The 13,111-nt window shown below is 38.2% G+C and overlaps 1 protein-coding gene across 1 annotated transcript; it reads left to right on the top strand.

The window, feature by feature from the left end:
• Positions 1-93: 93 nt before the first annotated feature.
• tmprss7 (transmembrane serine protease 7) lies at positions 94-9,660 on the top strand. Its single transcript, XM_065258220.1, has 18 exons — positions 94-319; positions 2,495-2,696; positions 2,781-2,911; positions 2,998-3,065; positions 3,319-3,512; positions 3,598-3,633; positions 3,813-4,041; positions 4,597-4,721; positions 4,800-4,912; positions 6,013-6,119; positions 7,122-7,258; positions 7,426-7,533; positions 7,612-7,719; positions 7,798-7,914; positions 7,996-8,194; positions 8,272-8,540; positions 8,650-8,786; positions 8,925-9,660. The coding sequence occupies exons 1-18, from the start codon at positions 254-256 to the stop codon at positions 9,090-9,092; spliced, it is 2,514 nt and encodes an 837-aa protein (XP_065114292.1). The 5' UTR covers positions 94-253; the 3' UTR covers positions 9,093-9,660.
• The last annotated feature ends 3,451 nt before the right edge of the window (positions 9,661-13,111 follow it).

Raw genomic sequence — 13,111 nt, 5'->3', positions numbered from 1 at the left:
CTGAACTCGTTTGAAAGTGCAGGTGTTGTTAGTAGCCTCTATTGTTAAGAGAGCATGAATGAATGTATAGGGTTAGTGAACACAAGGCTTACTGTCTGACTGGATACAGTTACACTCGGCTGAGTGGAAAGCGACTCGTCGTTTAGTTTCATTCCGCCGATCGCGCTTACGAGATATACGGCACAACAGAGTTTGGGCAATGTCGTGGGTCCCAGTATTTCACATTACCGGTCCAAATGAATGACTTTGTGCTATGGAAACGGCGCGAGAAGGAGAGCAAGGGAGCGAGGATGATGCGGCACAAGAAGACACTACGAGCGTAAGTAACTAAAACATAAGTAGACGTATTGCCATGGCAACCATAGGCCCCCTCAAGGTACCATAGATGCTAACGAATATAAAACAATTAATTAAAACATGGTCATTCTTAAAACAATGAAAGTGGTTGAAGTCAACACTCTGGTATTTTTGTATAAACGGTTATTTATCGTGGTGTTAAACAAAATAATTGTAGTTTTTGCAAAGTTGGCATCTCGATAGGCTAACGTAAAATTGGTTTGATACATTTTGTTTCGCAATATTTATTTATTTGTCGCGCGGTTGTTTTTGTAAAACACTGGAGCTTTATTTTTATTTATTTATTTTTGAAATACCCTAAAGTAAGGTAAGCAAGATGAGATGACATCGTTTAAATAATGCATGACTGAAGCGAATGGATCAGACATACACTGACGTGCACTAACATTCACCTTTAGCCTACACAAATACTATTAACTATTATTACCGTTAGTGTATATTTTTAAATTAAATTAAGATCCAAGTGCAGTGTACTAAAAAGACAATTTTTTTTGCTAAACTTAGTGCATAAAATATTGAGTACGAAATATTTAGCTACTAGTTGTTCTCTTAGTAAACCTATACATAATGAACTATAATAGCAATAATATGATAGAGTATCAAATGTTACCCAATTGAAGGGATTAAAATATGGTACATGTTTGTACTGAATGGTACTGAATTGTCATATTCAAGGGCTTTAAAGAATACCATGGTGCTGATAAAGTACCTGCCCAAAAATATTGTAGTACCATGGTATTTTTTAATCAGACTGGTTTTAAAAAATTTACAATACACTTTAATATTATGGTACTTCAAAACGGCATTGAATTTATCCAGTGAGTATAGCATGGACATTAAAGGTGACATATCATGAAAATCTGACTTTTTTCCATGTTTAAGTGCTGCAATTGGGTCCCCAGTGCTTCTATCTAGCTAGAATCTATCTACCATGTGAAAAAATAGGTCATTGACATTTGGCTCCCCTTGTGACGTCAGAAGGGGATAATACTCTGCCTCAATCTGCACTATCCAACCACGGCACTGCCATTTAGTGCAGAGATCAGTTCATTTGCATTTAAAAGGACACACCCAAAAACGGCACATTTTGTCTCACACCTACAAGTGTCAATTTTAACATGCTATAATAAATTATCTATATGGTATTTTGAGCTAGAACTTCACATACTGGAGGCACCAAAGATTTATTTGACATCTTAAAAAAGTCTTGTGAAATGTCCCATTTAAATCTACATTTGCAAAGCTATAGATTTGTTTTGAACATTGGGAGGGTTAAAGTGTCAATTGTACATTTGCATTCATTCTTGCTGTTTCCCACCCAGTTAATATTGGGGGATTGTAACTGCTCATTTTGATAAGGTACAAAACTGTACCTTTTCTGTCACTGGGGCTGTATAAGTTTCTGTTTGGTACCTTTACATGAATAAATTTTGGGTAGATTGCCGTACATTTAGGACCTAGATTGTTAGAAAAAAGTCAAAATATGTACCCTAGCTGTCAGTGGGGCAGCACCCTTTAAGAAGGTAATTGTATGGACCATTAGGTACAGATATGTAAACATTTAGTACCAATATGTACCTATGAAATACTAATATGTATTTTTGAGGTACTAATAAGCTCTTTTTGGTCCCAGTATGTACCTCTGAGGTACTAAAATGAAATCCTTAGGTGCAAAGCTGTACTTTTTGAAAGGGAACAGCCCCAGTGACAGAAAAGGTACAGTTTTGTACCTTTATTTCTGACAGTGTATGTCATTGATAAACAGTAAACAGATGTTGCGGTATTATAAGGATTTATTTGAGTGAACATGACTTTCAACATTGTTAACCATGAGTAAGCTGGATTTTGTAACCCAGTTGGACCTCTCTCAGAATGACTAAGTTGCTTTAACTTGTAACTCTAAGCCCTTGATGTTGGTGATAGAAGCGCATGACATATAATCCAAAACTAAAAACTGAATAAATATTTAAAACAAACCTACAATAGTAGATGCGTTGACTACTTTCATTTATACATTAATAGACTCAATATATACAAGTGCTACTGTCTTAAAAAAAAAAAAACTTTTCACAATGTGATTGGTCATCGTGTGTTTTTGTTTGTTACATTAGAATGTCATACAAACCTGTGGTTTCAGGTAGCTGACGTGTCCGTCGAAGTGGCTACAGTGGACGCAACTCTTCATAAACTATGCAGAAGATACAACAGACGCAGGCGAAGACCAAAAAAGCCAAAGAAGGAAAACCCGCTATCGAAACTACAGAATCTGGCCATTCTCATCACAGTGGTGGTGTTTGTTATTGTGATCATCATGTGGTCACTTCTTTGGGTTTTTATATGTAAGCAATGCACAAACATACAAAAAGTTACTGCATGTTCAGGCAATTGAACTGACGTTGTGCACCTCACCTATGTGTTTGTAGTTCGGAGAGAAAGCAACAGTGGTGTGTATTTCGCTGGCATGTTTCGTGTTGCCAACGTGGAGTTTATACCAGAGTACCGACATGCTGACTCGAGTGAGTTTGTGTCTATGGCAAGCCGCGTACAGCATGTGGTGAGTATTGGAGTCAGAGACACACAGAATAAATGAAACGAGAGATAAGAAACCAACTTTTACTTGAATATCTGTATTCCTCCCAGATAACCAGTGTATACCGAACATCTTCAGTGTCCAGACTCTACAAACAAACCATCATCTCTGATCTAAGGTACAGCTGGACCTGCATGTACTCTGTTGGTATAAAAGAACTAAAGGCTAAAGTCTCATAATCTAATTATACATCATTTAATAATAAAGTCACCCAGTCAATAATAACGATATGAAGGTTATAATTTCACAGAATCTTCTTCACTTTATATAGGATGATTTTATGTAGACATTCTCTATTCTAGCGGAGAACAACGTTACTAAAGATGATATGGTGTGGTTACTAGTTTATGTGTAACCTCTTGCCCCATTAGTAACAATAACCAAGGTGGTGTGCTGGTGCATTTCTGGATGATCTTCGTGGTGCCACACCTGAAGACTCCATCGGTGTGTGAGGATTGTGTGAGTGTCATTCTCAGAGACTCTGTGGTCACGAGTCTGAAAAACAGATCTTCTGTGGGCTTCCTGCAGGGGCTTCCTGTTGACATCGACTCCATTCTTGTCAATGGTAATTCCTGAAAATCACTGCTGATTGATTGTTTCACAATAATTGGTCAGGTTTTTGATCAGTGTCTGTTTCCTTGTCTTTCTAGTGGCATTACGGTCAGATTACACATCAACAGCAATGGGTGGGTCAGTCAAAGTGTCCAGTCCTTAACAGTTATACTTGAGTTGGACATCCTTCAGATTGTAATTTATAGTTTTAAAAAGTGAAATTTGCCCAAATCTGCAATAAGGAAGAAATTGATTGTATTACTCTGTCCTTTGTATGATGGTTGCTGTTTTTGTCTCATCTCTGTCTGCTCAGGATCTCAGTGTGTGGATAAGCTGTATGCAGGTGTTCCTGATGTTACTGTCCCCCTCAATGTGTTTTCCTCATGGGGTGGCTTGAGCTGTCACATCAAACTGACCAGTGCTCCAGGCTCCATCATCAGACTCACCGTCAGGAGCTTGCGCATTGAACCCAGCGACTGCGTCTATGATGCTCTGACAGTGTATGATGCTCTGCTTCCCATGAGAGGAATGATTCTGTACAGGTCTGTGACAGAAAGCAGTGAATTTTGCGATTTACTGTTTTCCAAATAAAATCATTATGCATAATGTAAAGAAATATTACCTTGATATCTCTAAAATATCAACAACAACAAAAAAAATCTATATGAAATCAATGACTGAAATGAAACTTTGATGGTCTTAATCATATTAGCATGAATTTCACAAATGTTTTGAATTTTGCATATGCCCTGTACCACAAAATCAGTCGAGATTTATACATTATCTAAAATTTCAATAAATAGGCTTTCCATTGATGTATGGATTGTTGGGATAGGACAATATTTGGCCGAGATACAACTGTTTGGAAATCTGGAATCTAAGTGGGGAAAAATCACCTTTAAAGTTGTCCAAATTAAGTCCCTAGCAATACATATTACTAATGATAAATACAGTTTTGATATTTATGGTAGGACATTTACAAAATATCTATTGTGGTCCAGGGTCACATATCATAAATTAAATTATATAGAAATATTAGCCCTGGAGGTATGTAAAAAAAAACGATGATTGATTTTATTTTATTCTGTTTTCTATAGGTTTTGTGAATCAGTTACAGTCCCAATCTCATTGGTCTCCACCTCCAATGTCATGCTGCTATCCTTCAGACTCACACAGGGCAGCAAGATCTTCAGAGGACTCTTCCAGGCCATTATGGAAGAACGTGAGTGTGTACAGTATATGTTTTATAGTTGTGTGTGTGTATTGTATAATAAGAAGCGCTTTTGTCTCACCCGTACAGAATGTATAAATTTGATAGAGTTACCAGCTGGCCCAGGTGACGTTGGAGTAATAACCAGTCCATTCTATCCCAATCTATTGCCCCGACAGTGTTCCTGCACCTGGAAGTTTCAGGTAATGGTCTTTAAGAAGAGACTTTAGAACTGAGCGCATTTTTTGTAGAGAAATTGTACTCCTGTATAGTTCAGTGGTAGAGCATTGCGATAGCAGTGCAAATAATCAAGTGTTCGGACCATACAGTGCCCTCCAAAAGTATGGGGATAATAATTGCTGTGGAGTCAAGAAATGTCTAAACATTAAAATCACAGTATCACATTTTATTTTTCACCTGTTTTAGCATACACCGCTTATCAACTCAGCAGAAAAACACGTTTGATTTTTAATTCTTTAATCTAATGTGAGCATATTAAAACCATTGTCTTACAAATGTTAAAGGGATAGTTCACCCATTTTTTTTTTTTCATAATTTACTCATTCTCTAGTTGTTTCAAACCTGTATATATTTCTTTTTTTGCTGAACACAAAAGAAGATATTAGTAATCAAGTAGGAAACAAAAGCACCATTGACTTCTATGGTAGAAATAAAAAATATGGAAGTCAGTGGTGCTCAAAAGCAGTTTGGTTACAAACATTGCTCAAAATATCTTCCATGTGTTTAGCAGAAGAAAAAAATTTAGGAAGTTTGTAACAACACGTGAGTGAGTAAATGATGACAGAATTTTCATTTTTGGGTGAACTATCCCTTTAAATGATAAACTGTGTCCTTATTCATTAATTGTTCATGCATGAAGACCAGAGAATGTCTAATATCAGTTTGAGCCATTGTTTCAGCAGTCTTAAAGGGGACATATCATGAAAATCTGTGACTTTTTCCATGTTTAAGTGCTATAATTGGGTCTCCTTTGTCTCTCCTTGTGATGTCAGAAGGGGATGATAACGCACCTTAATCTGAACTATCCAACCACGACACTGCCATTTGTAGAGATCAACTCATTTGCATTTAAAAGAACACACCCAAAACGGCAAAAATTTTTTAAATGTCTTATCTCCACAGCAAACAGAGCACTTTTGTCTTAACTGTCCCAATTGTTATTGAGGGCACTGTACATACTGATTTAAAAATGTATAGCTTTTAATTCATAAATGTAAATGTAGAAATGATCAACAGTTTCTACATGACCCATGCTGTTCTCCGTTGGGTGTTGGTGTACCAGGTTTCCACCAATGCTTTGGGCGTGGCACTGAGATTCAAGAACTACATCCTAAAACCGAAAGACTCGCAAAACTGTGAACATGGCTGGTGGAACGTGAATGAAATTATGTAAGTTTAATTTCATGGTAAACCGGTTCAGATGTTTTAGTTTGACTTGGATTAGTCCATTTTCATAAAAAAATCCACATAATTTACTCACCACCATGTCATTCAAAATTTTGATGTCTTTCTTTGTTCAGTCGAGAAAAAATTATGTTTTTTGAGGAAAACATTCCAGGATTTTTCTAATTTTAATGGACTTTAATGGACCCCAATACTTAACAGTTGTAATTTAGTTTAACATTGCAGTTTGAACGGAGTTTCAAAGGACTCTAAACGATCCCAAACGAAGCATAAGGGTCTTATCTAGTGAAACGATTGTCATTAGAAAAATAGAAAATCTGCACTTTTAAACCACAACTTCTCGTCTATCTCCGGCTGTGTGACGAGCCAGCGCGACCTCACGTAATTGCGTAATGCCGTGGAAAGGTCACGTGGTGTTACATATATGAAACACACATTTGCGGACCATTTTAAACAATAAACTGACACAAAGACATTAATTAGTATCATTCCACATACAACAACGTCATAACTGTCCTCTTTCTCCACACTTGTAAACACTGGGGCGTAGTTTCACATACGTCCTCCGTGACCTCTTGACGTGATGACATATTGCGTGAGGTTGCGCTGGCGCGTCACATGACCGGAGATAGACGAGAAGTTGTGGTTTAAAAATGCATATTTTTATTTTTCTTGTCAAAAATGACAATCGTTTCCCTAGATAAGACCCTTATGCCTCTTTGGGATCCTTTAGAGTCCTTTGAAACTGCGATTTCAAACTGCATTAAAACTGTTTCGTGTTGGGGTCCATTAAAGTCCATTAAAATGAAAAAAATCCTGGAATGTTTCCCTCAAAAAACATAATTTCTTCTCGACTGAACAAAGACAGACATCAACATTTTGGATGACATGGTGGTGAGTAAATTATCTGGATTTTTCTAAGAAAATGGACTAATTTACATTTTTAAATGTTTTGAAAAGGTTTAGAAATAATTAATTGATTTACAGATACTGTGGAAATTACATCGACTATTCAACCGTCTTCCGTATTTCTACCCAAAACCCTGAAGTGGTTTTCCGCTGCAGTTCACGAAATGCCGACCAGGCCTTCAGTGCCACTTACAGCAGCTACAACATCAGCCAGCGTAAGAACAATGTTCTGCTTAAAGAGAGGAAATGCAAAACAATAAACAATGCTCATTTTTCGTCAGTACCGTATGACTTACGAGCAAAGGAATAATATGTGATGTCATGGCACACAGTGTCTCGGCTTTACCCTGATCTTATTTGTCTTGCTTTTTTCTTCTTCAAGCCTGCCCTGAAGGCTACTTCCTCTGCACCACAGGACTGTGTGTGGAGAAGTCCAGGCGGTGCGATGGAACGGATGACTGTCAGGATGAAAGCGATGAGATTTTCTGTTGTACGTTAACTACCACTATCCACTATAAAAAGTAACTGTAATTAATATGCAATATAATCGCTAATGTCTACCTGACAGCTAAACCTCCCAAAATCTGTGGAGGCTCATCTCCTCTGCACCCACTGTACATCTGTAATGGAGAGATGGACTGTTCCAGTGGAAAAGATGAGACCAATTGTACTCAGGGTAAACCATTTTAAAATTCGAGTGTGCAATTAAGCTCCATCAGTTGGAAGTGCATTCATGGGTGTGTTGGATCCGCAGAGACTAGCTGTTCTGGAGTCAATTATCGATGTGGCAATGGAGCCTGCATTCTAAAGAAAAACGCAAAATGTGATGGCGCACCCGACTGCTTTGACCAAAGCGATGAGAATGACTGTGGTGAGTTTAACTGCAGAATTGGATGCTTACACATCAATATACATTAAAGTCTTTAATATGATGTTCCCATATGATTTACAGCCTGTGGCAGTCCCAGTCTTTCAAAGCGTGTTTTTGACAGCGCCTCCCAACAGCAGAGAATAGTGGGTGGAGTCAATGCTGTAGAGAGGGAGTGGCCATGGCAGGTCAGCTTACATTTTTCTGGTCAGCTGTATTGTGGAGCATCAGTCCTCTCAGAAGAGTGGCTTATTTCTGCAGCGCATTGTTTTAGCAAAGATAGGTGAGTACAGGTAACCATTCATACATATTGTTATTATACTGTATACATTACATTTTGACTCGTTGATGTTTTCGTAGGTTGTCGGATCCACGTCGGTGGATGGCACATCTGGGCATGCTGAATCAGGGCAGTGCCAAGCATGTGGCGGAGATCCGTCGCATCGTGGTGCATGAGTACTACAATGCAAGAATTTTTGACTATGACATTGCCCTTGTGCAGCTTAAAAAGGCCTGGCCAGTTAGTCTGGAACAATATGTCCAACCCATCTGCTTGCCTGCCCCATCCCAGACCTTCAGTGAGGGGCATCGCTGCTGGGTCACTGGATGGGGTTACCGTTCTGAACAGGGTAAGGACGAGTTATGCATTTGAATTATTGTACTGCTATTACATTCTTAGCCATGTAAAACATATATATATATATATATAACAAATAAATTTTTACTCTATATGTTCAGATAAGGTGCTACCGACAGTCTTGCAAAAGGCAGAAGTTAGCATTCTAAGCCAAAGCGAATGCAAGAGAAGCTATGGCCCCGTATCACCCCGCATGCTGTGTGCTGGCGTATCTTCAGGAGAACAGGATGCCTGTCGGGTGAGAGAAGATAACAGGCACTGGACTGGGTCCTGCTTTATGAACCGATAATAATCCCAGTCTCTGGTTACAGAGCGTTATTAACTTTTTTGATGAGGTGTCTCTTTAGACTTTTATATGAACGTTTTTTTATTGCAGGGGGATTCAGGTGGTCCTCTGTCCTGTCAAGCACACACTGGCGGTCGCTGGTTTCTGACTGGCATTGTAAGCTGGGGTTCAGGATGTGGCAGACCCAACCTTCCTGGAGTTTACACCAGAGTGGCCAAGTTCATAGACTGGATCCAAAGATATATTGATGCAAAATGAACAATCATATAATGCACAGCCAATCATATCCATCTAATGAATCATAATCAAGTGTAATATTAATACAAACAAGGCCGTTTTCATTTGAATATCTGTTCCACAGCAGCACTGTGTTATTAATGAGTCTTGTTTATCATGTAACACTATTATAGTATATTTGTCCGAGTTGTTTGTATTTTTTTGAAGTTATAAACAAGCAACATATTACTTTTGACTTATAAGGGAAAGCCCACCAGTGAGATCAATGATCATACAGTATTTGTACGTAGTATAGTAGGCTACAATTAATGGTAAGACTTTAGTAAGGAGAACACTTATTGATTATTAACTATGACTTTTGCCTCAGTAAACTCCCAATTTACTACAAATTGATAGCTAATAAGGTAGTTGTTGTAGCGGTTAGGTTTAGGTATTGGATTGGGTTAAGGGATGTACAATGAAGAACAAGGCATTAATAATAAGCACTAATATCTATAAGAAACTAGTTAAAAGTGAGAATTGGTCCCTATACTAAAGTGTTACCATTAATATTATATTTTTACATGTACGTTTCATGCGTTTGGCAGAACCAGAGTAACTTACAGTGAATTACAAGGTATACAACACCAACTTAGGAACACAATTACATGAATTTATATCAGATATTATTTATTATTGAATTCAAAATCATTTTTATAACACTTCTCACTGTTTTGCATTACAACTTTACATAAAACAAATTGTTGGACAATCAGTACAGACATAAGACAGAGTAAAATAAAATAGAGGATAAAAAAATGAAAAAACAGTATAATAAAAAATACATTTTATTTTTGATTTTTGCCAGTTTTTAAATGTTAAGGGCTACATTTACTGCAATGTTTCTCATAATCTTGAAAATCTTTTTTGATTTGAAGGTGCGTGCTTGAATGTTTAAATTAGTTTTATACACAAAATATAATTGTGCCAACATATTAACTTTTTACATTAAAACTAAACTTAATACATATTTTTAAATGTTTTAGAAATGGATGGCTTTGACTGAATAATGAAGAAAAAGCGGTCAATAAGACCCCATAATAGATCTTTGAGAGAACTCAAGAAGCTGCTGAAAAATGCCATAGTTTTTCAGAAATTCTAGGCAATGAGTAACATGAAAGTATAACATGAAACATGCTAAAATATAACACATTTTTTAATGTATTTGGGATTTTCTTTTACAACAACATCTTAAAGTTACATTTGTGTCATTCTATACACAGTAAAGAAATCCTTTTTGCAATTAAAATTTTAAGTTTAATCAATTTGAAATTGTTTGACAAGTGAAAAGCTATAAATTATTAAAATAAAGTTGAAATAACTTAAGCTTATAACTTAATTTTTTATTAAACTTTAAAAAATAAGTGCAACAAGGAATTTTACAGTGTCCTTTCAATGAGTAAAATGTAGAAAAAGAATGAGTAATAGACCAACAATGATGTAATAATAATTATGAAATATTTATTTAGTACAATACAATCTAATAATATTTACTATCTAATTAAACATCTACTAGTTGTAAAAACATACTTTAAAGTTTTAAAATTACTATTATATCCTATCTGTTCTAGAATGTCCAAATCATTTAATACTCTTATAATAAGGAAATTTCGATCCAGTAATAGTTAAATAATCAATCCAGTGAAGAGGACACGAGGATATCGGACTACTTTGTTCCCAGGCTGCATGCCTTACTGGCTCGATCGTAACGTGAGACACGGGGAAAATATTTAATCCACATTGACATATTTGAGCTATGCCTCTCTGCTTTTTAATCCACAGCAGACTGAGCGATATAATGACACATTCTTCACCGCGATTAATTTAATGATGCCCTCATCTCGTAACACCACACTGCCCCATTGTTGGCCATGGCACACGCACACGGGTGAAGTTTGCCCACAATTTCTGTCGCACGGATGGCTGTGCGGATTGTACCTGCTCATAGTGCTCCCTTTGTGCCGCGGTGCATGCTGGGTAGCGTGCAGCACCTGGATACGGAGAGCGAACGCTCGCAGCGCCAGACCCGCTCAGGTCGGGTTTCTCCGGGTATCTAAGGAGATATCGCGCTGCTTTTCCGGGCTCATTTCTCAGCCCGATCTATTGTTTTGTATCGCTGCAACGGAGCCATAAAGAAACCGGGCCATGAGGACTTTTCCCAAAAACAGAAGTTGCGAAATTTACAGCGTATCTGGTTTAGGACCGCGCGTCCCCGCTGGCTCACCTGCACAGGTAAGAGACTTCCATCAGCACCGCGCTGATTTATGACAATGATGATGCTTTTTAGTCAGTCAGTCAGTCAGTCTTTCGTCATCTCTATTTATTATTATAATAAAATATTACTTGGGTTTATTGAATGTTCCTTTACTTATATTGTGTAGGCTATACTTGGGCTACTCACAAAATAAAGCATTTTGGTTAACCAACCTAAACCTTTTAGTTACACGAGTGTGGTGCCTATGTGTCAGTATTGATAGTCTCATGAATCAGGTGCTTGTCAAAGTTCGTCTCTTGATGGAGTGCTCACTGCTGTGAGGGGCCGTGGGAAAGCAGACCCTCAAATTACGCTTTGTTTGACTCCACGGGGGAATCCTATACAGGATATCCTAGTTCCTCGACCCCTTCCTCCGAAAGATGTGTGTTTGCTGGGAAACTAATTAAATTACACATATTGCTTATTGTATGATGATAGAAATGTATTGATTGTGATCATATAACAAGAGTCGAGAGCATTCAGGTAAAGTTGTGAACTTGTGCTTGTCAGGACTGTGTGACAAAGGCCGCCCAGACATCAAGTCCATCTAACAGCGAGTCACAAGCTGGGTCTGACATCAAGAGCCCACTGGGCAAGAGGTTGGATTGTGGGGTATGGAGTAAGTGGGCACCGAGAACTGCCCCCCTCCTTCCTCTCTCCATTGCCATTGCACTGACGCTTCATTTCCTTGCATGTAAGTCAAGAGTCTCGGTTGTAGAGGAAAGCTGAGATTACAGTTTGTTTTGGGATACAAAGTAAAGCCTCTTATTCTTATTTTGCTGTGCTTAAAATTATGTTTATATACTGAACTGCTGAGCTGATGGTTACATTTAGATTTATTCATTTTGCAGAAGCTTTTATCCAAAACAACTTGCAAATGCATTTATTTTGTCATTTTGTTTGGACACTTTTAGTGTTTGCATACTTTTGTAATTGTAAATAACATCTGATAATGGCTGAATGTGTTCCCATAAAATGTACATGTTTTCTTGCAGAGTAAGTGTAGTTTAATACATTACCTATAAACACGTCCCATGTGGACTGGCAGCGAAAAAGTGTCAAAATACTTTCATTTTAAGCATATATCAAATCTATTATTTTAAATTCCTGTAACGTTATCAGCGCCAAAGGTCATGGGTTCCCAGGGAACACACATACAGTACTGATGTATAGCTTGAATGCACTGTAAGTCGCTTTTGACAAAACCATATAATGCACAATTAAGGCAAATAATCTCCACAATAGTTAATAGTGTTTTTGTTCCCGTAGCTTCCTCATCTTCCTCAGTGTTCTACCTTGGAGGAAGTGTTGAGTTCTCCAACCTCAGCTTCTCCCCAGACCTGGCAGACCCGACGTCTACACAGTTCCACCTTCAGTCTCAGGCACTAAGCCATTACGTAAGCATGAACATACATAACGGTCTCTCTGTGCCGCTTGGCAACAAAGCCGGTTTCTCGGTGATCTCGCTGGAATGCTTCTGATCTCCAGAGACCACTCAAGGACGATGCTTGCCCCTGGCACTTTCAAACGCGAAGCCCGCCAGAGCTGCAGGTCCAGTGGTGCGCTCGTACCTCATTGTCACCCTTTTAAATGTAAAGCAGGCTCTAGGCACGGCCCTTCTGAGCCTTCGGCCGCTCCGTGGCCCTCTTAAATGTAAAGCCAGGTGTAACCGGAGCCCTGCTTGGTGTGAGGCAGTGCGGTGAGACTGGTCCCTGGAGAGACGCGGCTTTTCAGGGCCGAGGACAAG

The sequence above is a fragment of the Paramisgurnus dabryanus genome, chromosome 22, assembly GCF_030506205.2.
Source record: "Paramisgurnus dabryanus chromosome 22, PD_genome_1.1, whole genome shotgun sequence".
NCBI classification, from domain to species: domain Eukaryota; kingdom Metazoa; phylum Chordata; class Actinopteri; order Cypriniformes; family Cobitidae; genus Paramisgurnus; species Paramisgurnus dabryanus.
The sequence above is the reverse complement of the archived record's forward strand: the minus strand, read 5'-3'. Positions and strand labels throughout refer to the sequence as shown.

Bases quoted from the DNA above. Each gene is read 5' to 3' on its own strand.
- tmprss7 (XM_065258220.1), top strand. From the start codon at position 254: ATGGAAACGGCGCGAGAAGGAGAGCAAGGGAGCGAGGATGATGCGGCA. The intron at 3,513-3,597 runs GTAATTCCTGAA...TTGTCTTTCTAG, and splicing joins CGACTCCATTCTTGTCAATG to TGGCATTACGGTCAGATTAC. The intron at 3,634-3,812 runs GTGGGTCAGTCA...CTGTCTGCTCAG, and splicing joins TTACACATCAACAGCAATGG to GATCTCAGTGTGTGGATAAG.